The 26,493-nt window shown below is 39.5% G+C and overlaps 7 protein-coding genes, 1 non-coding gene and 1 pseudogene across 12 annotated transcripts; 2 read left to right on the top strand and 7 right to left on the bottom strand.

Annotated features, from left to right (window-relative positions):
- Nucleotides 1-382: 382 nt before the first annotated feature.
- LOC116918184 (ionotropic receptor 93a) lies at nt 383-2,793 on the bottom strand. The gene is made up of 9 exons (XM_032923813.2): nt 2,600-2,793; nt 2,427-2,530; nt 2,261-2,345; nt 1,958-2,119; nt 1,683-1,890; nt 1,404-1,621; nt 1,217-1,339; nt 989-1,140; nt 383-930 (listed from the first exon to the last, which is right to left on the bottom strand). The coding sequence occupies exons 1-9, from the start codon at nt 2,729-2,731 to the stop codon at nt 678-680; spliced, it is 1,437 nt and encodes a 478-aa protein (XP_032779704.2). The 5' UTR covers nt 2,732-2,793; the 3' UTR covers nt 383-677.
- An 856-nt stretch (nt 2,794-3,649) lies between these two features.
- On the bottom strand, nt 3,650-5,191 carry LOC116919243 (protein lifeguard 1). The gene is made up of 4 exons (XM_032925194.2): nt 5,030-5,191; nt 4,799-4,946; nt 4,453-4,714; nt 3,650-4,381 (listed from the first exon to the last, which is right to left on the bottom strand). Exons 1-4 carry the CDS (start codon nt 5,154-5,156, stop codon nt 4,016-4,018), a joined length of 903 nt encoding a protein of 300 aa, XP_032781085.2. The 5' UTR covers nt 5,157-5,191; the 3' UTR covers nt 3,650-4,015.
- A 467-nt stretch (nt 5,192-5,658) lies between these two features.
- Nucleotides 5,659-10,354, bottom strand: LOC116919244. Of its 3 annotated transcripts, XR_006643999.1 has the most exons (5): nt 9,996-10,353; nt 9,759-9,914; nt 7,802-9,698; nt 7,542-7,716; nt 6,356-6,494 (listed from the first exon to the last, which is right to left on the bottom strand). XR_006643999.1 is itself a non-coding variant. In XM_045170560.1 (2 exons), the coding sequence occupies exons 1-2, from the start codon at nt 7,022-7,024 to the stop codon at nt 5,854-5,856; spliced, it is 798 nt and encodes a 265-aa protein (XP_045026495.1). In that variant the 5' UTR covers nt 7,025-7,470; the 3' UTR covers nt 5,659-5,853. The 3 variants fall into 3 exon arrangements, 1 of the variants encoding a protein (XP_045026495.1); XR_006643998.1 differs by having other exon boundaries at nt 7,542-9,698; nt 9,996-10,354; XM_045170560.1 differs by lacking the exons at nt 7,542-7,716; nt 7,802-9,698; nt 9,759-9,914; nt 9,996-10,353 and adding an exon at nt 6,868-7,470 and having other exon boundaries at nt 5,659-6,494.
- Nucleotides 8,444-8,516, bottom strand: Trnar-ccu. Its single transcript has one exon. It is a non-coding gene; the product is annotated as a tRNA-Arg (tRNA).
- Nucleotides 10,355-10,745: 391 nt separating the features above from the next.
- Nucleotides 10,746-11,356, top strand: LOC116919245. Its single transcript, XM_032925197.2, has 2 exons — nt 10,746-10,899; nt 10,964-11,356. Exons 1-2 carry the CDS (start codon nt 10,882-10,884, stop codon nt 11,201-11,203), a joined length of 258 nt encoding a protein of 85 aa, XP_032781088.1. The 5' UTR covers nt 10,746-10,881; the 3' UTR covers nt 11,204-11,356.
- Nucleotides 11,357-12,039: 683 nt separating this feature from the next.
- LOC116919242 (glutamate receptor ionotropic, delta-2) lies at nt 12,040-14,307 on the bottom strand. The gene is made up of 9 exons (XM_032925193.2): nt 14,126-14,307; nt 13,910-14,013; nt 13,746-13,833; nt 13,519-13,677; nt 13,301-13,454; nt 13,032-13,246; nt 12,839-12,964; nt 12,638-12,783; nt 12,040-12,574 (listed from the first exon to the last, which is right to left on the bottom strand). The coding sequence occupies exons 1-9, from the start codon at nt 14,279-14,281 to the stop codon at nt 12,316-12,318; spliced, it is 1,407 nt and encodes a 468-aa protein (XP_032781084.2). The 5' UTR covers nt 14,282-14,307; the 3' UTR covers nt 12,040-12,315.
- Nucleotides 14,308-15,802: 1,495 nt separating this feature from the next.
- Nucleotides 15,803-22,644, top strand: LOC116919237. 3 transcript variants are annotated; one of them, XM_045170557.1, is made up of 4 exons: nt 15,803-17,288; nt 17,355-17,559; nt 17,622-18,132; nt 22,199-22,643. In XM_045170557.1, exons 1-4 carry the CDS (start codon nt 15,846-15,848, stop codon nt 22,371-22,373), a joined length of 2,334 nt encoding a protein of 777 aa, XP_045026492.1. In that variant the 5' UTR covers nt 15,803-15,845; the 3' UTR covers nt 22,374-22,643. The 3 variants fall into 3 exon arrangements, with proteins under 3 accessions (XP_045026492.1, XP_032781081.2, XP_032781080.2); XM_032925190.2 differs by lacking the exon at nt 22,199-22,643 and adding an exon at nt 18,196-18,370; XM_032925189.2 differs by lacking the exons at nt 15,803-17,288; nt 17,355-17,559; nt 17,622-18,132 and adding exons at nt 19,545-21,283; nt 21,350-21,554; nt 21,617-22,127 and having other exon boundaries at nt 22,199-22,644.
- A 34-nt stretch (nt 22,645-22,678) lies between these two features.
- On the bottom strand, nt 22,679-24,084 carry LOC116918483 (annotated as a pseudogene).
- Nucleotides 24,085-24,309: 225 nt separating this feature from the next.
- On the bottom strand, nt 24,310-26,431 carry LOC116919240 (protein rolling stone). The gene is given in 6 exon segments (XM_032925192.2): nt 24,310-24,839; nt 24,842-24,972; nt 25,047-25,163; nt 25,222-25,438; nt 25,537-25,807; nt 25,876-26,431. Coding segments are annotated over 5 exon segments (855 nt in total). The 5' UTR covers nt 25,621-25,807; nt 25,876-26,431; the 3' UTR covers nt 24,310-24,533.
- Nucleotides 26,432-26,493: the final 62 nt, after the last annotated feature.

Genomic DNA, 26,493 nt, shown 5'->3' with positions numbered 1-26,493 from the left:
ACCTTTTAACCCTTGACGGCCTTTGAAGTGGTCACACAACACCTGGAATTTTTTTTAGGTCTTTTTTCTCCTTTCTCGTCCTTCGATTTTATGCATCATCTTGTGACATTAGATATTTAGAAAAATGTGAACCCTTCCTTGAAATTTATCTACCTCCTCCTCATCGCACGTGGAGATCATTAAGAAGGTTCCGGTAAATCACCTGAGGTTATTCACATCGGCACGTGAAACGCCATTTTTTCCACGTTCGTTTTGCTAGCCCGTTCCCTTTATTCTAGGTCCTCAAAATGACAGGTGTTCAACAATGACAAAAAAATTAATCACCCAGCCTTCTAGAATAAAACTACCTTCCCTTTTTTGAATGAAAGAAGAAAAACTATTCTCAACTATAGACTGTTATATAATAGCGTTTATTGATTCGCATCGTAAATAATTTAACCAACTAGGCAAATGTTTCAGATCTCCATCGGTCGTTTACGTTGTTTTCCATTAAACGTTTACATTTAAATACTAATGATATTTCATTCGTAATATGTAGCCCTACTGCCAATACAATTGATTACTTATTCATTGATTGGTATAGATTATTCAAAGCTCTATAATGCGGTACGTCTAGTTTCAGCTGTAGTAATTGAATAATAGCGTGTGAGATTTAACTACTGCGACCCGCGGACGTGTTACTTATTGCCCTTAATAAAACAAACAAGACTCTTCATCGATTTGATTTGTTCGAGCGAGAAGCAAAGAATCGCCAAACCGAGTCCGATGCCAAGAATAACAAACGCGCTCGTCAAATCAGCTAAACGAATAGAAACTTGTTGAGCTTTAGATTTCTGACGTTTTCCATCGAAACATTCGGCTGCCCTTGCCACTCCGATCGCTCTGTTTCCCCAGAAAAATATAAGTCCAGTCTCCCACAAATTCGTGAATCTAGATCATTAAAGAAATGAAGATGAAACAGCAATTCATTAAATTATTTATCGTTTACCCTTTGCTGAATATTCGCGCGTTGGGATTGCCTTTTTTCAGGAGCCACGAATAATATCCATGCGGAACAGGCAATGGTTTTGTTGAATGAAAGCGACATTGACGGTCTTTCTTGTATTGCAATGCAACGAACCAATCGTTGAACGCTCTAACCTGAAAATTATTTTTTCGAAAAATTGATTTAGCTTTAATTGATGCGATAATATAATTCATTGAGCGCATTGCTTACAAACGGATAGCCATATTTTCCAGTTTCCAGCATCGCGTTCACTTTAAATGGATCGCCAAGAATTTGATTGGGATAAGGACGAACTTTGTCTCCGAGAATCTTGTAAATACCATTCGTTGCTTTCTGGTATAGTTAAATCATATTAATTAGTTACGTAATCGAACTGCCTTGTATGATTGTTGCTGACCAGGATTTGTTCTCCCATCAATACGTCGTGTCGAATGATGAGGCCAACATCTTTGCTGAACGCCAAATCTTCCAACGTTTCAATTGGTGGCTTCATTTTGGGCACCGTTAACGATGAGATAACAATGCCTGCATACGAATTCACCAAAACCATGGCTCCCAAAAGCCAAAAACCGACGAGGATGCGGAAGGAATGGCGACCAAAGGCTTCCTTACATCCTGCGAAAATCGGAGAAACTTGTATTCTACAAACTAATAGATTGAATTGGAGTAAATTTACCTTGGTTTGTCATAGTATTGACGACGTAAATCATACTAGAACTGAAGTAGCTAAAAATGTTTTGTCCGTTTTCTTTCATTCGTTTATGATGTGTGTTGTCATTCACGACAGGTGCGTCGTTAACGAGACCACAACGGTTGATGTGCCAAGTAAACAGTGTCATCCCTCCCACCATGAAAATCATGACAACAAGAATCCAAAGCCAAACCTGAAATTAGATTTAAAATATTTGAGTCCAATTTTGTTCGATTGAAATTCTGAAATCAGCTGCTCACGGTCGGTTGAAATGGTCTGGTGAACGCGAATAGTCGACTTTCTTCTCCCGGTCTAGGAACGACGAGACTGAATCCATCGACCCATGCAAACGAAGACGTATAATCCATTCTCTTAATCCGATCGAGGGTTAAAAAGAAAGCGCAAGAGATTCCGTCAATTTCCTGCAGACAAGACATTTTTCTTTAGCGGCCATTATTGGTTTCATTTTCATTGCACGCATGCCGGGTAATTGATCAATTATGAGCATTAAAATTGAAAGAAGAGGAACTTAGCAAAGTATTAAGATCACTAATTTGTCTAACGTTGTCGTTAATCAGCTGGTAGAAAGATGCTTCGTGAGTCCCGTATTTCTCAACAAGAGTTTGATTGACTGCCACCAACGTGTACCTAAACAGACGTTTATCATTTTCTGTTCATATTTAAAATCTAGGAAAAACTTTGAATTACTTAAATTAATAAACGGCTTACTTGAAGTTGAAATAGGCAGCCATCCATTTTATAATATCGAGGCCCACTCCATCGAAGGTAAAGGTACCATTAGGTCCTCGTTTAAAAACATCGAACGGTGGATTCTGATGAACAATTAACAAATTAACTTAAACAAATTAATTCCCACATAAACTAAAAAACAAAATTGCTACGTGAAAGACGACGAAATTCAAGTTGGCCCCATCAAAATCTGTACGGGATGTTAACGGAGAAGCAAAAGATCCAAGAAACGTGAAGATAATCACAAGGATCGGCAGGATACCATTAGTGTTTTTAACTTGCATCGTTTACAGGCTCGTTTACCTAATTGTTGGACCACAACCTGTGTCGTCGAAGAGCAACGATTGTGCAAGTAAAATGATCTTGTTATTTGCTTCACATTTATAGGTTTTGGTTATCAAGTTCCCTGAATATTGAAACCCCTCTGACATTGATTTTGTTTCATTTTCGACTTGTGTCTTAGCAACGACATCAGTAGAGAAGAGGCTTAACAAATTAACAACGCTAAGTAATACTTTAACATTTATAGCATTTAAATCATTGATAACATTTGCGAGATGTCAATTTGGTGTTTGTTATTCCAATCGAAACAATAGTTGCTTATTAGTATTATTGATGACGTTGTCAGTCCGGGAAACAAATTCAGTTTTACAAGGTGATGTGCGAGACACGACAACCTGGTGATTGAATTGCTTCTGGCATTTCGTTCAAGTTTACGGGAAGGACGACGGATGACGCGCTAAAAGATTCACGCCAATCCCTAGCGCTTTCCCCAAAGCGCTGGAATTGTCGGTTATGAAATTTTACATACCAACGGCAATGATTTCAAATTTACAAATTCTAATTCCATTGAAGTTCTAAAAATTCCTTGAATTTAATTATGCTACGTGAAAAAGTCAATTGGTGCTGTTTGCAACTGACTTAATAGAAACGTGGGATTATTATCATGGCGGTTTTCAGTTAGAATGTCTTTTATTTCCAGCAAATGAGGAGGCGAGCTGTTGTTTAAAATGTTTTAAATCCAAAGCATAAAAGTATTTTATTGCTTTTATCCGAGAGCTCAAATTCGTAGTCCACGGTTTAAGAGGTTTGTGTCTTTATCTTTAACCGCCACTGAGACCGACAAAGAAAAACTGGATTCATAAAAGTTTACACCGGGTAGATGTAGTTTCTTATCACGGTGCAACACTGTAACAATAGATACAGAACCAAAGTTTATTGATTACATTGAGGCATTGGCCAAACTCGCTCACTGTTAGAACAAACGAACTTTGATTTATTTTATACGAGGTCAAAAAGAAACCAAACAAAACTGTGTAAGACATGAATCTACTGCACGTCTGATCCTCTTTTGTTTTTCAAACTTTCTTGCCTTTCCTCTTGTAAAGTTTTTTATTTCTTGCAAACTCAGAACATCCCTATGTAAAGGTAAAAAAACGTGGGAGAGGTCAGAATCATTAGTGGAGAAGGGAACATTTAGTTTAAGCGTTTCATTATCGTACATATGTATACACACAAGTTTCAAAAGGGTACGATGGGCCGATACGAGAGTTGCGAAAGTATTCAAATCATTTAGAACCGCCAACTAAAGCCAAAACGTAGATGAAAATGTTAACAATATCCAAGTAAAGATTTAATGCAGCGAAGATGTACTCCTCGGGAGAGATCGAGTATTTGTGTTTGCCACCGAGCATCAGCTGAGTATCGAAGACTAGATAAGCACTGAAAACCAGCGCTCCTAAGGAAGCGTAAATTATTTGCATGATTTTGCCGCGCACGCAGATGGCAACAATGCCGGCCATCAACAAGACAACGACTAACGCCAACAGGATTCCTCCCATCGCCGTGAAATCCCATTTAGTTTGCATGGAGAAGAGTGTCAGAGCAAGACAAACAGCTGTGCAAATACCCGCAGCTACGAGCACTTCCTTGCTCTGCGTGAAATTAAAATAAAGAGTTGAAAATTTGTTTCCCCCCATTTAAAACAATTAGTTTGAAAACTTACGTCGTAATGTGATGATAGAGAGCCGAGTAAAAAGCCTTCGCATAATGTGAATGTTCCAAGCATAATAATATTCAAAGGCCATCGTCGTCTAAAATCAATGCAGCATATCAAGGGGATCAGCAGGACGATGGACATAACCAAAGCGCCTATCATCAATTGCGGATGGCCCTTCGAATAAAGGGCGATGGGTTGCACAAATACAAACACGGCAATGCATCCCATCGTGACGGCTAGTTGCACCATCAGGATTGCATACACCTTTCTGATATTTTCATCCATATTTAATTAATTAATTAAAAAATATATATCTATATTCTTTAAGAAGAATTTTATTTTAAACACACACCTTATGAATGCCATACGAATGGTTTTTTCCGAAAAACTGAATGAATTGTCAATAACACCAGGAGAAAATGCGTGGTTTTCATCTTGAGTTTCATTAGTTGGTGGAAATGCTGATCGAAATGAGCTGTATGATTTTGAATCCGACATATCTATTTAAAAAAATAAAAAATAATTGACGATACATATTAAATTCTTGTTGCGTCGGCTGTAGAATAATTTATAATAAAACTACCGTTATCGACTAAAATGGAATTTTCGTTGCTCAGTTCGTTTGAGTGCTCAACTGCGTGATTGGACGGAGAAAACATACTGTAACGAATGTTCCCAGTGTGGTGGTGTATTTCACCAGATACCAACATTCAAAATACGCAATTTATCAACAACTGTTAGAATTAGTTTCAAAATGCTAACAAAGATTATGAAAAAAGGCCCAAGGCAACTTCACATTATCTCCGGTTCATTAAGCAAACTCGGACACCATGTGAGGTAAACAATTTCCACCTTTCCCCTTTGAAACCACACTAACGTTTAGATAATGCAGATAAGCATATTCTTTTCGAACCTAATATTGACCTGGCCAGCCAGTCAGCAACGTCTAGATTGTGAGGTATACGTGATTATCAGCTCATTACATTTTCTACCATAGTGACGAAATCATTTTTATCATGGAGATAATGGTGGAAATGAGAGCTATCCGGAGAAAAAGGATACAGAGAAAACCCGTAAATGGGGAAAGAACTGGATGAGATTTCGTTTTAACACGACGATTACCGTCAAAGACAGGTGACAGATAAATGAGGTAATGTTCCGCGATGAGACTATGATAACAAAGAAGAAAAAAAAATGCCAATTTCGCTTGGATGTGGTCTGAGTTGTTTGTATTGAAGCATGTGCGCAATAAGAATTTAAAAAAATAGAAATTCACGTCACGCAATTCAGCTGCATAAGGAATACGGTGACCGTTTAGCTCGATCGTTACACCTGCAAGAATGGAGAACGAAAGAGCAAAGAAGAAAGTGAATTCTAGACTACACTTAACTTTACGATGAGCTCGTTTTAAACACGGAAACATTGAGACTGGGTCAGTTCTCGAGTGTTGGTCCACGGCTGATCAAATACAATGACCTCACACCGATAACGACGTCGCCCATAGCCATAGGCTCCACCTTGTTTACTAGCAAGTAACAGAGTCATCTTGTAGTTGACACCTGCAACTACTTGAGAAGCAGCGCGAACAATTTGAATGAGTTGGACAGGTCCCAAATTGCTGGCCGATATGACGTTAGCAGCGAACGCTGCCATTTCCTTGACGTCAGCATCATTGACATCTCTCGGTACGTATCCGCCTGGAACTTGTCTTCTTTGTCGTTTCAACGTGCACGATGTGCTTACAAGTTTCCGAGTGTTCGTCCTTGGCTGATCGAAGACAATCACCTCACATTGAAAAGCTCCGGCATTGGCTTCAACATTTTGATCTTCAACGAGTTCCAGAATTAACTTGTAATTCACACCGGACGAAGTTTGCTTCGATGCTTTTGCTATTTTGATGAGTTTGATCGGTGTCAAGGAGTTAGCCGACATGGAAGAATATGCGAAATCAGCCATTTTCTTGACGTGGACATCGTCAACTCTAACAGGTGAATAGCCGTTCAATTGACGTGGCACGAATGCGCCAACCGTCCCGCCAGCCCAAACGACTAATATAGAAAACAAAATAGTTATGAATTTCAGCATCATTTAATTAATTAAGATAGGAACTGTCAGGATGTAAAACACTGCCAACAGTTGGTCTCTAATGCTAACAAAACAATATGCGTTGGAGCCTTTTATACGACTGTCAAAACCGTTGACAACACGCAGGTAAATTTCGTAAGTTAACGAACCAATCAGCTGAAGTCTGAAAAAGCCAATAAATGTTACCCCATGAGTTTAGCAATTTATCCTGAGAAACGATAAAAGCTGACCTATTTTGTAAGACAAAATATCACCACATACCAATTTAACTTGCCCAGGTAGGAAAAGATTGTGCTGATTGGGAAATGACTCGTCTGTTTACGTTGGCAAACTCACCATACGTAAGATCGTCTTTGCCCAGCATGACGAAAGCAAATAAGAGCAATGGGATGAAAGACCGATGCGGAAGGTCATCAGATAGAAGAGGATACAAGACGTCAAGCCGGAGAACTAATAAATCACGCTGTCTTCCGTTTAAAGGGACAACGGGCATGTCGTATGACCTTCACAGTCAAAAGGATGATGAACCCTTTGATGTAAAAATACACGGAAAACAGCATATCAATTGCTTTTGACCGCTTGTTTCAGTTGATGATGAGCTGCGATGACACAGTGAACAGCCACCACAGGTCATTGTACTACGCTGGACACGTAGTAAGTTCTACGGGACATGTCCGTTCCTGGGCGACGATAAGTTTGCGGTCGTTTACAAGAAATGTCGAACGTTGCAGTGCAGACCGTTGTACCCCAAGAAGAATTCGATTTCTAAAGGTTCTTGATAAATATGGCCATCATCGTGAAGAAACTGGTACTAATTTTGTTTGCGTCAGCGATGTCAGTCGACGCAACGACGACATCGACGGTAATTGTGACGACAGCATACACGTCGATATCCACCATAATTGGCTACACCATTACCAAAATGTGGAGCAATTGATTTTTAATTAAAACTAACATCTGCAACCAATATACTTGAATAGGCGAAATGTTATTCTTGAGTAATCACTTACATCGTTTTTGAAAAACCAATGGAGTGTTATATGTGTGCGCAGTGTTGGTTGGTGTGACGAACGTAACTTTCGCGACACTTGGACACACTATTGATACAAACTAGGAGATTTCACTGAGATGTTTCCAGACGTCCCAAAATACAGCCAAATGAAACACTTCGGTACGCAGTTGTTACTTATTGAATTAATCGAAAAATAAGAAATTAAAACTTTGAAATGTTTTTGCTGTTTTAGAGAAACGACAGAGGTAATTCAATTACCAGATTACACGAACAATCAAAATTCTCGTCTGCAAAAGTTCAATTCAAAATTGTCTACAACAAACGTCGTCAAACCGTCGATATGAGGCTTTAAAGAAAACGTTTTTGGCTGGAACGGAATAAAAAAAAACATCCAGTCACAGAACTTTCTAAATCGCCTCCTTCTTAAATTTGATACTGCATTAAATTTTACCACCGATCACCGTAACTACCACAACCACAAGCAACACTGAGTCACTGATACAAGTTTTCGTTTTCGTATGATGTTGGAGGGCGTTTTTTTCCTAATTGCTTTTTCATTTTCTTGTATATTTATCAGAGACATCTGTTACCGCAACAGTCAGTATTTCCACGAAATTTGTTGTTCAATTCTGCGCACCTGAGCCTTTACCATTTTCAATATTGCCCAGAGTATAGTTTGCTATAGGAAATATAGATCCTTTTAACTTAATCTCGGATATGTATAAAACGTAGAAATTGTGTTGTTTGAACTGAAGGAGCTTGGGGGTTATTCGACGGGTTTTCGCTAAATAAAATAACTACATTTTTAACATAATACAGAACATTTCATTTTTTAAACGCGAGAGTTGAGAAAAATGGTAACAATTAACACAAAAAGATACCAAGAACTTTGGAATTCGTTACCTCTGGCGAGACTCGAACTCGCAATCCCCGGCTTAGGAGGCCGGTGCCTTATCCATTAGGCCACAGAGGCTCCCGGGAAATTCGCAAAAATAGAATATATTGTAATGCCAAATCGAAATCAAACGAAAATGGCTATATTCATAGCAAACAAGAGAAGTTTGCTAACCAAATAATTGCTATCCACAAACAATGCATGTTGTACTGTTTTATCACGCAGTTGTGTTAAAAATTCATTTGCATGAGCTGCCTGAAAAAAAGAGAGGCACCGCCGCACTGGATTAGGGAACGGGTAAGCAAACCGGCGGCCATACTTGTTGGAAATCCTGATCGATGATTGGCTATGGGGAAAATACACCCTATTCAGCACCCTTTTCATAACCGTATTTACTTGCAGTTGCAGAGATGCAGTCTGCATTGCAGACTAATGCAGAGAAAGAAATTTAAGTTTAAGAAAAATTGAAACTTGTCACTTATCAATAAAACATTACCCGACAACTGCAAACATGAGTATATAAAGTGCATCATTATACTATACGATGAGCAGTTGTGCCGAGTTATTCTTAATACAATGTAATTCATGACTCACCTTCTTTGTCTTAACATCCCAACCGGTTTGAATTGATTTTAATCTCCCTGCACAGTACAGCCGTTGCCTTTTTTGGGTATTGAAAAAAACAACAGTAGGTACTTGACCTTCGTGTTTTTCTTACCTGGGGTTACCCTAGTTGACTGGAAAACATGGACCTGAAGTTCATTGGCCTCTGAAGTCGAATGCATTTGTTGTTTACTTTCGTCCGTTTTTTCGTTGTTTCAGGTTTACCCTCTTGTTTTTCTTATCCGAACTCTTACTGAAGAAAACACGACCTCTTATGTTAAACTGAAATAAATTGGTCTACCCTTACAAAGGTTCATTCACCCAGAAGCTTTAAGATGATTGTAAATGGATAGGTATACATTGAAAATTGACAAACAGAAAATTCAATGTGTTTTTGGCATCTTTTGTGAAACTGGAAAGTAAAACACAAATCAATTTAGATTTGGGACAAACTGTTGAGCTCAACAGTCGATCGATTAATAGGAACTTTAAGGTAACAGGTAGTTTGGAGTAATGGCAATTCAATCCTCAGAAAACATTGGCATCTGACCATTTCTTGGACCTCTTAACAACAGCTTCGGCAACAGCATCTTCCATCGGCTCAGCCAAAGAAATGGTTGCCGAAACGATAAGAACAGCAGCAACGCCAGCGCAGATCTTTCAAACACGAAGATTTAATTTAAAAGGCTTTAATTAAACAGAGCTTTTAATAATTACCATCAAGAGGCTCATGTTATCCATCGAGGCTGCGGAGTTCTCAATACTCCAACGAGTTTGAACGATTTAAACTGATGTCTGCCCACTTTTATACATTTTACACCAAGGCGTGCCTTTGTTATGATCACGTGTTTAGTGACGCACCAAGATATCCAGCTGGTTTTCGATCCGCATGGGTTCCGGAACAGTATTGGTATTTATAAAAATGCCATTATTATCACGTTTTTTTTTTTTTACCTTCAGAGAAAGAAGATAGCATATTTCAGTCGTAAAAAAGCGTCGTGTTCTGATAGTTTGCTTCAAGGTAAACTAAAAGAAAACCTTTAGGCCCTTAAAGCGACATTAGCCTTCGGCGTGCCAAGAAAGAACCCAAAAGAAACCTTCGTTTTTCTTTGTCCCGAATGAATCCACACGTCGTCCTTGTTTCATCTCATTAAAATAAAAGTTTAGTCGTTTACTGAATTTTTAATTAAGCATTTTGAAGGTAACAAGTTCACCTTGACATTGGAATAGGTAAAATCAAATAATTTTTCTTCAGAATAGCCTCGGGATAGGAGGATGGGCCGTTCGAATTGTTTCCGAATTTTTTTAATTTAAATTCAGCTCCGTCTTTTTGTCTATCGATTAATGGAACAAATAATCAGAAATATCGTGAGCTATCATATAACACTAAAGAAATTCAGCAACCTTGCAATGGAACTAACCTTCGGAAGAACTACGTAAACAGAACATGACTTTCCTATTCTTTAGCCTTTTCAAAAATTCTTTTTATGGTTTTCGTCGCTGTCACGATGGAAAATTTATTTCTCGTTTACCATTCCTTCAACTACCTTGGTTAAAAAAAAAAAAAAAAGGTATCACCTGAACGATGGAGTATTCCGTCTGGCTTGAAAGCCCAGAGTGTATTGGCCTGTAAAAGAAAAAAAATAATTTTTATTTTCAAGGTCGGGATGACTTCCTCCATTTGCCTTTTGGGCTGTTTGAAAATGCGATGTGCCTCTTGTTCCGTCACCTGGAGGCCAGGTAGCCGGGACGGTATAAAAACAGCCCACAGCCCAGCAGAAACACACACATTTGCAGCTGAATCTTCCGACAAGTAAGAACCTAAACAAAAGAAAACAAAATGAAACTCGTCTTTTTGGTAAGTTTCCCATTTTTAATTTATTATTGATTGATTTGTAATTTTTTTTTAAACCTGTGATCAGCTATTCGCACTTTTCGCTGTTGTCGCCATGGTCTGCGCGGTGCCATTGGACGGAGTGAAAGGTGAAACGGCATCATTGGTTGCCCCTGATATGGAAGCATCTCAATTATTCCTGAAGGCTCACAAAGCTAAAGCATTTAAAGCTCCTAAGGCTCACGCTCCTGTACCTCACGCACCTGTGCCTCACGCACCTAAGGCTCCAAAAGCCAAAGGCATTAAAGCAAAAGCGCACAAAGGCTAAATGTTTTATTTTTGTTACTTTGAATACGTCCGAGAAATCAGTTAACGAGTCATGATCCACCTTTTTTGTTCTTCACCCCCCGTAATTTTTTTTTTTTTTCGGTTTCTTGTTGTATGTTTTGTTACCAGTAATACAGCATCCTTTAGAAAAAGAGTGCGTTAATTAATTTTAAGTGAAGATTGGTGTAGTAAATACCAAATGGGTAGTCTATTGTTTAGGTATAGTTACGCCGAAATACGACAGAGGCAGCACTTGTTATGCTAAAATAAAAAAAATTCTACTCACCTCCAGTTATGCACAGGTATAACAGATAAAAATTGTCTTTGGCATCAAAACTTGATTGAATTTAAAATAAATTTTTTAAAATTACTGTACGATTGTTTTAACAGCCGGTTCGAAGGTCAAAAGCGATATGCAAAGTGTTTATTGAAATGACACGTAGGTGACCCTTCCCCAATTTTGGTGCGCCTAAAACCACAAAAGCTGTAACCAAAATCGAGCCTTTCGTGATTTCCATATTTTGAAACGTTAGATCGAAAACATTTCAGGTTTTTGTCTTGTACAAAGGAAAGGGAGGGGGGAAGAAAACGAGAGTGTTTTTACATAGAAAAAGAAAAAAATGCAAAATTATCAGGGGATGGGGTAACCAAAATAGCAGCCATACTTGTTGGAAATGCTGATTTCTGATTGGTCAAGGGAAAATGATTCAAAATCGAAACAAGAGATGATTCCGTTGCAGGAAAATAAAGACAAAAATGGTAAAAATTACCTGAAATGTAAAACTCGTTTACTATGCATTCATAATTAAGGATTTGATTGATTGGCAACACATCGTCTCGATTGTCTGACCTTTTTTATTCTTCTAGGGTCCGTTGGTATACATTTTACAGGTTTTAGAGAGACACACGAATGACCTTACCTCAACTACACCTGTACTACACAAAAACTACTTTGATGAAGAGTTATATAGACTACATCTGATCCGTTATATGGCCAGACTCTTTGTGTCCATTTTGATTTTAATGAGAAATTAAACAGCAAATATTGACCAATGTTTCAATTGACTACGTTCATTTAAGAACTAACGAGGGATTTCTTCTTTAAAAAGGACACTATCCTCTAAAACACGACTGCAATTTCCGTTGACGAGTTGGGTAGTAAAACTTTTCGATGCAGAACTGAAAACAAGCCACTGCATAGCCAACGAAAAGAATCAGAAAGGGCAGGTAAAACTGGACTAGTTTAATTGGATTGCTGGAACTCTTGGTCGAAACGCCCTTGTTGTTGTATCGCAACTGACAATGGGCCGGCTCTGTTTCGTACTTTTTGTAAAGATAATCACGTAGTCCAAAAGCAAGGAACCATAGAGCCCTACAAATATGATCCAAACATAAACATTTCACGCAAAATAATCTAAAAGTTTATAAGGTATACTCTCTATTGATTTCTTCAGTGTAAGGACTTGTTTTCGGGACTGCGTAGTACATGTGTTTCCACGCAGTTTTCTCTTTAGCCATCGTTAAACGACATTGTTTTCCTGTGTTGTAATTTAGCATGACGGCATATCCCACAGCGAATGTCTAAAAAATTAAAATGCATTAATGAAATAATATTACCAATATACGAATAACTTACTAGAATTCCAGCGTAGTTCTCTTTTTCTACAACGGCAGAAACTAAATCTTGGACAGTATGTTTCTTACAATCAGAGCATCGTTCGATGGCATCAGCCACTGTTTTCATGTCTCCGGATTTCGCTGACTAAACGAAACACAATGAGTGTACAGTAATTAATCAATAAAAGAATAAACAGGATGCGAGGACTTACATTCACTTCCAAATGAGAAATTGAGCCAATTGATACAGTTGTCTTGTACGAAGAAGCTGCCAAATCTCCAAAAGAATTGATTTCAGGTTTTTGGTAAATGACAGACATGTAAGAAACTAAAGTGGAGTTGTAAATGTTGACGAAAACAAAAGCTGCGAAACACCACGTCGCAGCGAGGACATACAACGAAGACTGGCGTGATCGGAAATAACCACCTAGGACGGAATTCTATTAAATTTTCATTAAATGCTTTTATTCACAACACTCACCTTGCGATGTGATTGTACTCAAAACGAACATCATCTGGGTTCCCACTTTCGTTTCGTTATTTTTGTCACGCGTGAAGAAACGCACTCCCGCGTGAGTCAACGCAATAAAGAGACTTACCACTGAGACTATGGAGATCAAAATTCCTATCCAGACCTTGGAGCAATTGACACGTAAATTAGTTTGAATTTTTTTTTCTTAAGGAAATAATTATTCTTACTTCATAAGAGAACACGTCATACGCACTAGTTAAAGAGACAATGGCCTCTGGATATCTCACAAGGATGCCCGTATAGTCCCCGCCTAATAATCCGCTGAACTCGATAGCTTCATAGCGCTCAAGAGTTGTAGCAAATGGTGCTAATCCCAAATCAGCTTCCTTGTGAATGCAAATTGAAGAAGAAAATGGGAAGAAATATTAAAGACGAAAATTTAATGTTGAACTACGTCTCTCAAAAGGGCCCCGATCAAGCCGATCCAAGTTCCGTTGTGTTTGATTCCATTCGTGTTCTCGGCAGCAAGATACACTTCATATCTGTAATTAAAATATTATTTTGAAATGTTCACATGACATTTCAGGATTAAAAAAAAAAAGAAAGTCGTTCACTTACGTGAATTTCAATTTCTGAGACATGTACTGGATTTGATGATGCAAGAACCCGCCATATTCAATTTGGCCGGAAGAATTTCGCAGAACGTAACTCACAGGAAAAAACTGTTAACTTGTAAGCTTGTTAGTATATAGTTTCTTATATGATTAGATCAATGTTTACTAGACTGTTTTGTCTTGAAAACAAGAAATTTCTGATTGTTTTTTTAATATATACCTGTCCAGTGACAACTCGTAGTACCCGTCCTTTCAAACTCGTTTGTAATCTGGTCGATGTGCTGGTACCTTCATAATCAACCGCCTTTACCGTAAAATACAACGTAAACAATACGATCAGTAGTCTGGTCTTATTCATCGCTTTGTTTTTAATCATATTTTTGTCACTAGGAGCCAGTGACATGTCGGATTGCACTGTCATGTGCCGATAGACTTCTCATAGCTTATATAGTTGTATTGCACACACAATTTATTGATTTATTATTCAGTTAATCAAAAGAGGTAGCCAGCAATTAAATTATTAATGTATTTTCTGACTTGCAAAGTTATCTGCTGTCAATAAATTGTATCGAAAAATGTACCGTCTTAGTAACAGTGATTTCAATCAATTAAGAGGTGGCGTGCATCGGAAATTCCGAAATTATCGGTTGCCATGACAACCCATTGCCAACAATGGCATCCGATTGAACTGCAAGTTGCAGAATAATAAACTTATAACCGACGATAACAAGAGATTCGTGTTGGTTCCTCGCGTAGTTATGGCAACTCTGAGTAAAACGGCAATTAGAACTGCAATTAATATTTAAATGCCAACAAACTCATATGACATGTTGCTATGTGATATGCTTGCACGTCATAATGCGTGACCTGAGATAGAACGCGATGCATGGGGTTAAAGAAGGACATCGACTCAGCGGAAGACAATTGCTCTAAGAAATTATTTGTTTCCTTGAAATAATTAACCTTTTCAAGAAATTGATGTTTAAAAAAAAAATTCTTATACAAACAGCCATTGTTAGGTAAAATTCTGGAACGATGCAACAGCGTTGATTTAAATCCTTCTATTAATCTGAAAAAGGGCTGCAAATATCAGATAATTGTTTAATGGTATGTTTTTATAAAATAGAATTATATAATACAATAGATGGAAAGGCCACTTCATTAACTGTTAATTGAAATCGCTAAAGTTGGTGTATACGCTACACAGCCCACGTATATAGTCTATTTTTAAACAACTTCTTAGGGCAACGATGAATTTCTTTGGGCTTATGGGTTTTTTAACCCTACAGTGTTCCCTTCAAAGTATGTTGTTTCATATGCAGTTGCCACGTTTTATTTCTTTTTTAACACACTTCATAAAAAGTAGACATCTCTATCACAATGTCTACAACACCAAAGAGTTTAAACACAGGATTTCCTGTCTATTGCGCATCAATCTTTACCTTTTACTATACCTATTTAGAATTGACTTGTGCCTTATCGCGAATAGTTCATAATTGTGGAGTAGAGTTCCTCGACATGGAACAGTGCACGGAATAATAACTTGATAATAAGACAATGCTCTTAAAAATAAACTTATACCTCTTTAAAAGAAATGTTTCGTTAGAAATAACTCATAAGGCGCGGTAAAAACCTTTTCTCTAGTAGACCATTTATTCAACTTTTTTCTTTAAACTTCTTTTACATGTCCGCAGCAAACAAGAGAACTATCAAATAAGCGGGGTGATGGCTAGCGGACAGTACGTGGAGTGATGATAAAATTATAGAAGAGCAACTGTGAAAATGGACGCTGGGTTTCTAGATTGCTTACGTACATCCTAAGGGCACTGGCATTGGGCCTTCTATATTCGATAAAAGCTTCGACACAGGAAGAAAACGAAAACAGTTTTCGTTTTGGTGTCCGTCTGAGATATCCTAGAAACCTGGTTGATGTTGGCAAAATGATCTGCCCAATTTATCTTTTAGTTTTGATCACAATCCATGCTACCAGTGAGAACGATCAGGGCCGCGGATCAAAACATAATTTCGCGCGATTATTCGACACATTGTTAAAGGGACCAAAGAGGTTGAGGCTGCAACAGTTGGACCCACCGGGCTGGAGCACGGAAATCGATACTTTGGAAGACCGTCCATTGAACTGGGCTCAAAATCCGAGTGTACAAAGCTCGATCGTCCCCCTGGAAGAGAAGTTGGAGACTCCGTTTTACTTTGGACGAAAAAGTAGTACGGGATGTACGTGTGAGGCTGCATTGGTTGGCAATGTTGGAACCTGCGAAACCACTTGTTTCACAACCGAGACGCAGTGTGGCCAAATCTGTACACGCACCACTGTTTACTCTGGTTTAACTGAACTTGGGTTTGAACGGAAACGTTATCAGTTCTCCCGGTTCGATGAAAAAGCTTGTGAAAAACTCGAAATTGATTGCATGACGTCATCCTTGTTAGCAACAGCAAGCAGTTCGTTCGCAGTTGCAGGCACTGCAAGTGTCGCGGCCAATATCGCCCTATCGGCCGGAATAGCCGCCGGAATCGCTGCGTTGGTATTAGCTGCCAAAGGTACAGATATGCAGAGCGAGGGAAACCATTACGATGAAATTGAAGATGCCTACGAAACAGAAACGGAGTACTTACAAAGCTACGCAAGGCGATTGGTTAAAGAAACCACGGACGACATCGGGAGCGATGACGCGCTAATCGAAAAGGAACGTGCAAAACAATTCCTATCAGAAGAAGCAAATGTTGAAGGATCTATTCTTTCCTTTGGAAAGGATTTGGATGTGCCGCATTTCTTACGTGTTGGGAGACAAACTGACTGCGAATGTTATCCGTTAGGTCTAGTTCCAGGATGCGCAACTGAATGTCTATCCTACTCACAGTTATGTAATGGAAAGGTTTGTACTGTGACTACCAGCGTCATTTCTTATTCGTTCGATGCCAACATCCGCAGTTTTAGAGTGACTGATTTTAAAGATTGTAACGCAGTCGCAAACCTATGCACTGTGTCGTCCGTGATGTCCTCCTTAATTTCCGCTGCGAACGCAAGATCCAATTCGATCGCGCTAAATGCCGGAATCGCTGGAGTCTTATCAGCTGGATTGGCTGGTGGGAATATTGCAGCAGTGGCCAATTCCAATAGCCAACAAACTAATACTAACGTCGATAGTCAACAGATCAGTGATAATAGTAACAATGAAGCGCCACAACCTGGCAATCAAACTCCTACGAACGATCTGACCTCACCAGTGCCAGGATTGAACTTCCCAGATGATGGCAGTGGACCCAATTCCATTCAATTTGATGACGGAAATAGCTATCCGCTTTTGTCTAGAGGTCCCTGCAATGACACGAACTTCTGGGTCACCGTCAATCCTGTTACCTTAAAGGTATATCAACGTCATTAACAAATCATTTGTTAACAAATGAAATTAGTAATAACAAATTCATGTCAGGGAAGATGTACCCCAAAACTTTGTGAAGACAGGCGAGTGTTTGTGGGTCGCACAGGTCTTTGTCACGATATCAACGATCCTCTCGAATGCCAAGGAGGCAGACGTCTCTATTACACAGCATATGGAGATCCCATTTGTGATTGCCCCATTGGAAAATATCCTTTTCCGAATCCAAAAGATAATTGTGTTGCACTATTCTCCCGAGGTGAACCCATTTAATTCTATTTTTAAATATCATATAATCTAATCGATTTGAATTACTTGTAGGGCCTTGCCCGGCAGGACAAGTGATGACCATAAGTCAAGGTGGACGACTGTTCTGTACACCAGACGAGTGTCCAGCAATCAACGGTGAAAACGATTCACTGCAGCAATTGGTACCAAACGACAAAGGAGACTGTTTCGCCCTAGGATCAGTTGGACCCTGCTCGGCTGCTCAGCTGTTGGGCTATGACATCTTTGAACGTCAGCTGGAGTGCGTCAACATCACTGATCCATCCTCACCCTATTTTTCCTCTTCATTCCAAGAACGTGGACCAATCGATAGAGTCATGCTCGATGCACTGCTGCTACACCAGTTTCATCCAGACGATAATGATCTTCAATTTGGACTAATTCAACAAGCTAAACGAGGCATAATTAAGAGAAAAATCCAACGGCAGGATGCAAGCACAGCAGGAATATTTCAATTGCCAAGTTCGTTACCTGATCCTCTTCTGCAACCTTGTCGGACTGGAGCGCGGCAGGGAGAAAATTTCAAATGCACCAATCCTCTAATGTATGTAAAGCAATTATTTTTTGGCACAGTGCAGATAATTTTAATACTTACTCTTATGTGCAGATCTGATTCTTCGGCGATGGGACAGACCCTTCCCCCAGTTAATCCCAATTTCAGTTGTCCGGACAGCACTTTTTTGCAGGCAACTGGTGAATGCATCGATGATAGTCGTGCCACAAGCTGCGGACCTTCGTTTCGATTCAACGAGGCTACCGGACAGTGTCGATCAGTTTTCTAGTTACCCATCAGGAAATTTTGGGTCTAACTTTCTGCGGTAGCAAAGCCATTAAACGCTTCAAACAATTTTCAGGTAAAATGATAACAAATAAAACTCAATCACGTTACCTGTTGTTCCAACAATTTTCCGGCAAGTATCACTCGAATTGAAATTAATAAATTGAGCGTTGCAAATCTGCTCAATCGCGCGAATAAATGCCAATTGTTTCAAAGCATCGTACATTTTCAACAACCGCACTACGATAGTTTTCCTATTGAATGCGAATACAAACATTCCTAGTAAAATAACCGAAATATCCAATAAGAATAAGAAACAGTAACTTGAATTAGTTATTGTATTAGTTTTACTAAAGATTTAGAAGGCCAAAGGGAAGATCCATTTGGTTTTGGAATGCATTAAGAAAACAAAGCAATGGCAAGGCATGCAGATGTAGAATTATTTTTAGAAAAGGAAAACGAGAAAAACAATTAGTTTAATTGGACAAGGAACGTTGCAAGTCGTTTAAGGATTTGAACCCAAAGAACTTCCACTTTTACCCTGGAACGTTTCGTCCGCCTTGATTTGACCGTTCTATTGCATTTAAAAAGGGACTGACGCCTCCAAAGTATCAGACAATTTTCAAACAGCGTTTCAAAGAATTGAATGATAATTACAAGAGTTACAGAGACCGCTTTATTAACTGTTAATTACGGTGGATAGCCCTTTCCTTAACGACGGACATAAAAGACGTTTCTTCGCATCCTAATAGAATATGTTATTTAAATTCTTTAAAATTTGAAGCTCTTTCTCATTATTTAAATTACTTTTATTCTTTAGCTTATGAGTTCTCTAACCCTATAGCCTTACTTTTAAAAACATTACAATTGCTGCATGTTTTATTCATTTTCTTATACGCATCAGAAATAAGGCTGTCACCGTACACAGTCCACCACAAAGATTTAAAACACAGGATTTCCTGTTGCTTTTGTTCACCATCCATCTTATTTTTCCTTCGTGTACAACTGACTGTGTCTTCTCGCAAATAGTCTGTAATTGCGGGCGTAGAGATTCACTACACGGAACAGTGCACGGTTCGCAATTATACTGGGTAATAAGAGGCTACGTGTAAGTCTCTTTACAAGAACGTTACGTACGTAAGAGCTAAAAAAAAACGAGTTCCACTTTCTATCGTCCAGTAATTATTACGTCTTAAAGTCCGTCTGTGCCCTGGAAACGACAGAACCGTTAAATAAGGTGGACGATGGCTAGTGGAGCAGTAAAAGCGAGTCGTGATAAAAATTATGCGGCCGCAAAAATGAATGTTGGTATTTTAAAAATTACGTCACTAGTTGACGTCCTAAGGGCACAATGGTCCCTACCTTTCTTTTTGATAAAGACTTTGATACAGGAATAAAAACAAAACAGTTTTCGTTTTGGTGCCATCCTGTGATGTCATATGTTGTCATGATGATCCACCCAGTTTTCCTTTTACTTTCGATCGCAATCCATGCCACCAGCGAAAATGATCAGAGTCGTGGATCAAAGCACAATTTCGCGCGATTATTCGACACATTGTTAAAATTACCAAAGAGATCGGGACTGCGAGGGTTGGATCCATCGCAATGGAACTCGGAAATCCATAATTTGGACGACCGTCAATTACATTGGAATACAAACCCGAGTGTGCAAAGTTCGATTGTTCCGCTGGATGAAACGTTGGAGACTCCGTTTCTTTTCAGCTTTGGACGCCAAAATAGCGGATGCACGTGTAAAGCGATAGTGCTCGTTGAAGAAGGATTTTGCATAACCACTTGTTCCACAGCCGAGACTCAATGCGGCCAAACCTGTACACGCACCATAACCTTTTCTGGTTACACAAAATTTGGTGAATTGCCAATTTATCGGCAATCTTCACAGATAGACGAGAAAGCTTGCGAAAAGCTGGAAATTGATTGCATCACGTCATCGCTGTTGTCCATGGCAAGCAGTTCGTCCGCAATTGCAGCCACTGCGAGTGTCGTGGCTAATATCGCCCTATCGGCCGGAATAGCAGCCGGAATCGCTGCGTTGGCATTTGCTGCCAAAGAAAAAGATATGCAGAATAATGGAAACAATTACTATGAAACTGAAGATCCTTATGGAACAGAAGCGCAGTATTCACAAGCCTACGCGAAACGCTACGCAAGGCGATTGTTCACGCAAGTTGGGGACGATAGCGGGAGCGATGATTTCAATGCGCAAACCGATAACAAACGGGCAAAAAATCCTCTTACAGAGGAAGCGAGTGTTGAAGGGTCTATTCACGCAATAGACGAGACTTCAGATGTACCCAATTTTTTACGTGCTGGGAGACAATCTGGATGTGGGTGTGATCCGTTCACGTGTTTCGATCAAGCGTGCACAACGGAGTGTCTATCCTTGTCACAGTTATGCAATGGAAGGCTTTGTACCTTGACTACGAGCGTCTCAACGTTTCTGTACTTGGCGGTTTTCACCAGCTTTAGCGCGGTAAACACAAAAGATTGTGATACACTTGAAAATGCGTGCAGCGTGTCGTCCGCGATGTCGTCCGCAATTGCCGCTGCGTACGCAAGGTCCAATGCGATCGCATTAAATGCCGGAATCGCTGGAGTTCTATCAGCTGGATTGGCTGGTGGGAATATTGCAGTAATGGCCGTTTCCAACAACCAACAAACTGATAACAACGTCAACAATCAACAAATCCGTGATAATAGTAACAATCAAGTACCACAGCCCGGCAATCAAACGCCTACGAACGACCTACCCTCCCCAGTGCCCGGATCAGATTTTCCGGATGATGGCAGTGGAACCAATTCCATTCAGTTCGATGACGGAAAAAGCCATCCACTTTTGACTCGAGGTCCCTGCAATGGCACGAATTTCTGGGTCACCGTCAATCCTGTTACCTTAAAGGTATATCAACTTCATTAACAAATCATTTGTTAACAAATGAAATTAGTAATAAAAAATTCATGTCAGGGAAAATGTACTCCGAAACTCTGTGAAGACAAGCGAGTGTTTGTGGGTCGCACAGGTCTTTGTCACGACATCAACGATCCTCTCGAATGCCAAGGAGGCAGACGTCTCTATTACACAGCATATGGAGATCCCATTTGTGATTGCCCCATTGGAAAATATCCTTTTCCGAATCCAAAAGATAATTGTGTTGCACTATTCTCCCGAGGTGAACCCATTTAATTCTATTTTTGAATATCATACAATCTAATCGATTTGAATTAATTGTAGGTCCTTGCCCGGCTGGACAAGTGATGACCATAAGTCAAGGTGGTCGACTGTTCTGTACCCCAGACGAGTGTCCAGTAATCAACGGTGAAAACGATTCACTGCAGCAGTTGGTACCAAACGACAAAGGAGACTGTTTCGCCCTAGGATCAGTTGGACCCTGCTCGGCACCTCAGCTGTTGGGCTATGACATCTTTGAACGTCAGCTGGAGTGCGTCAACATCACTGATCCATCCTCGCCTTATTTTCCCCTATCATCCCAAGAAGGTGGACTGATCGATAGAATCATGCTCGAGGCATTTATGTCGTACCAGTTTCATCCAGACGATAACGACCTTCATTTCGGACTAAGTCAACAAGCTAAACGAGGTATAATTAAGAGAAAAATCCAACGACAAGATGCAAACACAGCAGGAATATTTCAATTGCCAAGTTCGTTACCTTATCCTCTTCTGCAACCTTGTCGGACCGGAGCACGTCAGGGAGAAAATTTCAAATGCACCAATCCTCTCATGTATGTGCATGTATAAAGCAATTATTTTCTGGCACAGTGCAGATAATTTTTATACTTACTCTTATGTGCAGATCTGATTCTTCGGCAACGGGACAGACCCTGCCCCCAGTTAATCCCAATTTTAGTTGTCCGGACAGCACATTTTTGCAGGCAACGGGTCAATGCGTCGATGATAGTCGCGCAACAAGCTGCGGGCCATCATTTCGATTCAACGAGGCTACCGGACAGTGTCGATCAGTTTTCTAGTTACCTATTTGCACAGTTTTTTTCGGCCTATTTCCCGCGATCTTTAAGCCATTAAATGCGTTCCACCACTGTTAGATTAATTCTCACGAATAAAACTCATCCGTCTCACCTGTTTTCCAACCATTTTCCTGCGAAAAAACATCCAAATCGAATACACTGGGCGTTGTAAATCTGAATGCCTCACGAACACGTAAAGTATACCAATAGTTTCAAGGTATTGTACACTCTTTTTTCTTCTTAACGTATAGAAATTGATGGGGAAATTCAGTTCGTTAGATTGGAAGACAAATAAAGACTAAAGGTCGTTACAAAAGATTAAACTATAATATCAAATCCAACTACACGATTTTCATCAATAATCAAGGCAGGATTCCATTGACCTTGAAGCGCAGGATTTTCTTCGGTTCCATGGCTGTTTACGCAATTGATCACACGATCTCTGAACAAGTGAAGAGCCCAAACGAGCCCGTGGATAAACAGCAAACCAAGGATCAGTCCCACTGTCACGCACGGAAGGGTCACGCTAACATTGTCCCAGTCCAGTAGAGGGTAGATGGTAGACATTCCGTTTTCTCTTCGACCTCCTGCTGCCCAGTAAATGACACTAAACACGCCGTACGGAACGAAGATTGCCAAAGAGTGAGTGAAGTGTAACAATCGACACGGCCTCTTACTGATAAACAAATCGCATATTGTTGTTATGCTGTTCATCCCGTGGATAAGAAAATCCGTATCTTTTGGTTCTCGTTCTAGAATGAAAAAAGAAAATCATAAGATTATTCTTTGTACACGCCATCGACTGTTTAAATGTTGAAGAAAATTACCAACAACTGAGAAACCGGCCCAGAAAACTGCTGAAATAATTAAACTGATTGAATTGGTTACGTTGTACAGGAACCAAGAAAAACGGGACGAATGTGACAGGCTATTATCAAAGCCATCTGAAAACAGCAATTCACAATTCGGTTCATTTTTTAAAAAATTAAATTTTAAACTTTTAGACTATATTGAGTTTCTCACCTTTCGGTGGAGTCAAGAGAAGCTGGACCGGAAGAGCGGCTGCGACTCCCAAATGTATGGTTTGTAGAATAAGGCCATTATGGCTCAAATAGATAAACCAGTAATTGGGGTGTTGGCTTACGGACAAGCAGAAAACGCTGATCGACAGGAGAAGAGCTGCAACCACAAACCGATAGATGAGGTAGTTAGTAACCAGAAACTTTACTCTTCTCTGACTGCCACTATAGAAAAGGTAGATAAAAATTGAATTCATTTCCCACCAACCACCCATCACCAAATAACAAATGTAAAAAATTCAATCTTATTTAAAGCTTACCGAAAAAACACAGAAATCGTATGGTTTATGGTGGTTTAGACCTAATTGCAATGTCCAATGCTCTTTCTTTAAGACTGGATTCATTTCAAGCAATTAAGAGTTTGTCCCTAGAGCAACGACAGTCTTTACATACGAGATTTACACAGCGCGCGTTTCTCACTTTCGCTAAAAGTACCTTATACTAACAAAATGCGTGTCCCTTTGCTTCCTTCACACGGGTTTTTATACTGCAAATTTAGTTGCATTGCACTGGTTTTGAGATAGGTTGATTCGCTGGAGAGAAGGCGGACACCGTTAACGCCTTCGGTTATAGAAGATTAACATATCTGGTTTCATGGCCCATTTTAAGTGAGAACGTACGCAGTAGTGAAATGCCCCGAAAGTCAAAGTTATACTTGCTGCTTTTGTCATTGGCAATCACCTGGAGGATGCTTTCAGTTTCTTTTGTTGAACGCAAATAAAATGGAAAAATGGGACTGCCATCCACCTAAAGAAACAAATATACTGTTATAAATACGGCTTGTGTCGGTTGTAGCGTGAATACGCGATTGAAGACAAACAACTACATTATAACAACAATTGCGATAGATTTGGGCGATCAAAAGGAGGATTATTTCGTTTATTACGTAATTAATCACTTATAAACTAATTTGAAAGTTATTCAGTAGAAACAGAAGATGGCGCATTGTTTATCATTGTTTCAGGGCGATGGTGAAGTCGCTTCTTGTTTCCCAAGTCCGTTATGCCTCACCATAAATCTTCTTGCTGCTTAACGTAGCCATTTACGGAGAAACGCAATTAATCCAACTCGACGCATAAAAAGATTAGGCTTGAATTTTCAAGTCGACTACGACAACTTCGTCGACAACAAGGGCAGGATTCCATTGGCCCTGAAGCGCAGACTGTGGTTCACTTTTATGGCTGTTCACGCAGGCGATCACGCGATCTCTGAGTAAGTGAAGCATCCACACGAACCCATGGATAAAAAGCAAACCCAAAGTCAGTCCCACTGTCACGCACGGAATGGTCACACTGAGATTATCCCAATCCAAAATTGGGTAGATGGCAGAAATTCCGTTTTCTCTTCGACCTCCTGCTCCCCAGTAGATGACAGTAAACACGACGTAGCCTACGGCACAAAGATTGCCCACGAATGGGTAAAATGCAATAAACGGCACGGCCTCTTACTGATGAACACATCACATATTGACATTATGCTGTTCAATCCGTGAGTAAGAAAATCCGTGTCTTTCGGTTCTCGTTCTGGTATTTAAAAAAAAACAAGCCTTACACCTATCGTTAACATTAGATAAAATGTTCGAATGCTGGTAACTTACCAACAACGGAGATTCCGGCCCAAAAAATTGCAGAAATCCATAAACTCATTAAATTGGTTACATTGTAAAGGAACCAAGAAAGGCGGGGCAAAAGAGACAGTTGGGTCTCAACGCCATCTGAAACCCAAAAATTCAAAATTAGCTTTTTGCAATTGTTCTATTTGAAGTTGGTCACCTTTGGAAGGATTTAAGAGAAGCTGGACTGGAATGGCGGCTGCGATTATTAAATATAAAGTTTGTAGGAGAATACCAACATGGCTGAAATAGATAATCCAGCTATTGGGGTGTTTGCTTATGGACAAACCGAAAACGATAATCGCTATGAAAAGAGCTGCAACCACGAACCGATAGATGAGGTAGTAACCAGACACTTTACACTTCTTTGATTGCCACTGTTAAAAAACAAACAAAAGAAGTATACATTTCTCACTAATCATCCAACAGTACCGAACAAAAGCTGTAATAAAACCGAAAACTGTTCGAGGTTTACCGAAAAAATAGCGAAATCGTATGGATTTTGGTGGTCTAGACCTAATTGCAAGGACCAACACTGTTCCTTCAGGGCTGGGTCCATTTCAAGAGAAATCAATCGTTACGTAACAGATTTAAAAGACAGGACTATTTGTAATGCCTTCAATCACGTAGCTTTACACTGAGTGCTTAGAATTTAAAACTTTGGCTTTACTGGGGGGTTGTGTGTGGATCTTGTTTGTGTTTCGTAAGGTTAATGGTAATTCGCCATTAGGCCTAAAGCAACAACACTGAATGCGAATGGCCAAACACTTTAAGCAATGTACACCGCATATTTTTCACTTTTTGCTAAACGTACCTTGTTCTCAAACACTAGGCGGCTAGTTACTTCCTTCAGGTGGGTTTTATACCAGTTTACAAGTTTAGTTAGAATGCAGCAATGCACCAGGACGTGACGCAAGGTCAATCGCCGAATAGAAGGCCGACAGTGTTAGAATGCCTTCGGTCATATGGCTGTAATGGTTTATTTCGTTACTGTTTTTGCCTCTTGTAAGTCAGAATGCATGCAAAGAAAAATGTTCCAAAAGTCGAAACTACTTTGTGACTTTGATTTTGGACTGACAATTGTCCAAAACATTCTTTCGGTTTAGTCTTTTGGTCACCCAAATAAAAACGAAAATAAGGGCTGTCTTCCATAGTTTTATGCAAAGAAAAATATTATAATGATTACGAATAACACTGAAAAGCGAAAACTCCTTTTCCTTGCAACGCAAGGCAACGTGCCATTACGTTAAAAATGAGTTGGGCAAAGCAAACATTGAAACATGGCAAACAAAAGAACTCAAGACTGTCTTTTGGAAAATTTGCACTAGTGTCTGACCTTGAACTTCTAATCTTAAGCTACCCTATTAATTCTTAGTTTAACTGTGATATTAATAAGAAAGAACAATTATAAAATCGTTAAAGTTTAATACGA

The sequence above is a fragment of the Daphnia magna genome, linkage group LG3 (genome assembly GCF_020631705.1).
Source record: "Daphnia magna isolate NIES linkage group LG3, ASM2063170v1.1, whole genome shotgun sequence".
In the NCBI taxonomy this organism is placed as follows: domain Eukaryota; kingdom Metazoa; phylum Arthropoda; class Branchiopoda; order Diplostraca; family Daphniidae; genus Daphnia; species Daphnia magna.
Note: the sequence above shows the minus strand (reverse complement) of the source record. Positions and strands in the feature narration are given on the sequence as shown.

What these genes read in the sequence shown, in the direction of transcription:
- LOC116919244 (XM_045170560.1), bottom strand. Translation starts at nt 7,024, where the DNA reads ATGCCCGTTGTCCCTTTAAACGGAAGACAGCGTGATTTATTAGTTCTC. An exon ending in CAAAGACGATCTTACGTATG is followed by an intron (nt 6,495 to 6,867) that starts GTGAGTTTGCCA and finishes TTTCTATATTAG; the next exon opens with TCGTTTGGGCTGGCGGGACG.
- LOC116918184 (XM_032923813.2), bottom strand. Translation starts at nt 2,731, where the DNA reads ATGCAAGTTAAAAACACTAATGGTATCCTGCCGATCCTTGTGATTATC. An exon ending in CAATACTATGACAAACCAAG is followed by an intron (nt 1,622 to 1,682) that starts GTAAATTTACTC and finishes CGATTTTCGCAG; the next exon opens with GATGTAAGGAAGCCTTTGGT. An exon ending in GCGCGAATATTCAGCAAAGG is followed by an intron (nt 931 to 988) that starts GTAAACGATAAA and finishes TTAATGATCTAG; the next exon opens with ATTCACGAATTTGTGGGAGA.
- LOC116919243 (XM_032925194.2), bottom strand. Translation starts at nt 5,156, where the DNA reads ATGTTGGTATCTGGTGAAATACACCACCACACTGGGAACATTCGTTAC. An exon ending in TTCCATTTTAGTCGATAACG is followed by an intron (nt 4,947 to 5,029) that starts GTAGTTTTATTA and finishes TTTTTTAAATAG; the next exon opens with ATATGTCGGATTCAAAATCA. An exon ending in CTCTATCATCACATTACGAC is followed by an intron (nt 4,382 to 4,452) that starts GTAAGTTTTCAA and finishes AATTTCACGCAG; the next exon opens with AGCAAGGAAGTGCTCGTAGC.
- LOC116919237 (XM_032925189.2), top strand. Translation starts at nt 19,718, where the DNA reads ATGGTCCCTACCTTTCTTTTTGATAAAGACTTTGATACAGGAATAAAA. An exon ending in TCAATCCTGTTACCTTAAAG is followed by an intron (nt 21,284 to 21,349) that starts GTATATCAACTT and finishes AATTCATGTCAG; the next exon opens with GGAAAATGTACTCCGAAACT. An exon ending in AAATGCACCAATCCTCTCAT is followed by an intron (nt 22,128 to 22,198) that starts GTATGTGCATGT and finishes TCTTATGTGCAG; the next exon opens with ATCTGATTCTTCGGCAACGG.
- LOC116919242 (XM_032925193.2), bottom strand. Translation starts at nt 14,281, where the DNA reads ATGATTAAAAACAAAGCGATGAATAAGACCAGACTACTGATCGTATTG. An exon ending in TCTCAGAAATTGAAATTCAC is followed by an intron (nt 13,834 to 13,909) that starts GTAAGTGAACGA and finishes TTTTAATTACAG; the next exon opens with ATATGAAGTGTATCTTGCTG. An exon ending in ATGACGTGTTCTCTTATGAA is followed by an intron (nt 13,455 to 13,518) that starts GTAAGAATAATT and finishes AATTGCTCCAAG; the next exon opens with GTCTGGATAGGAATTTTGAT.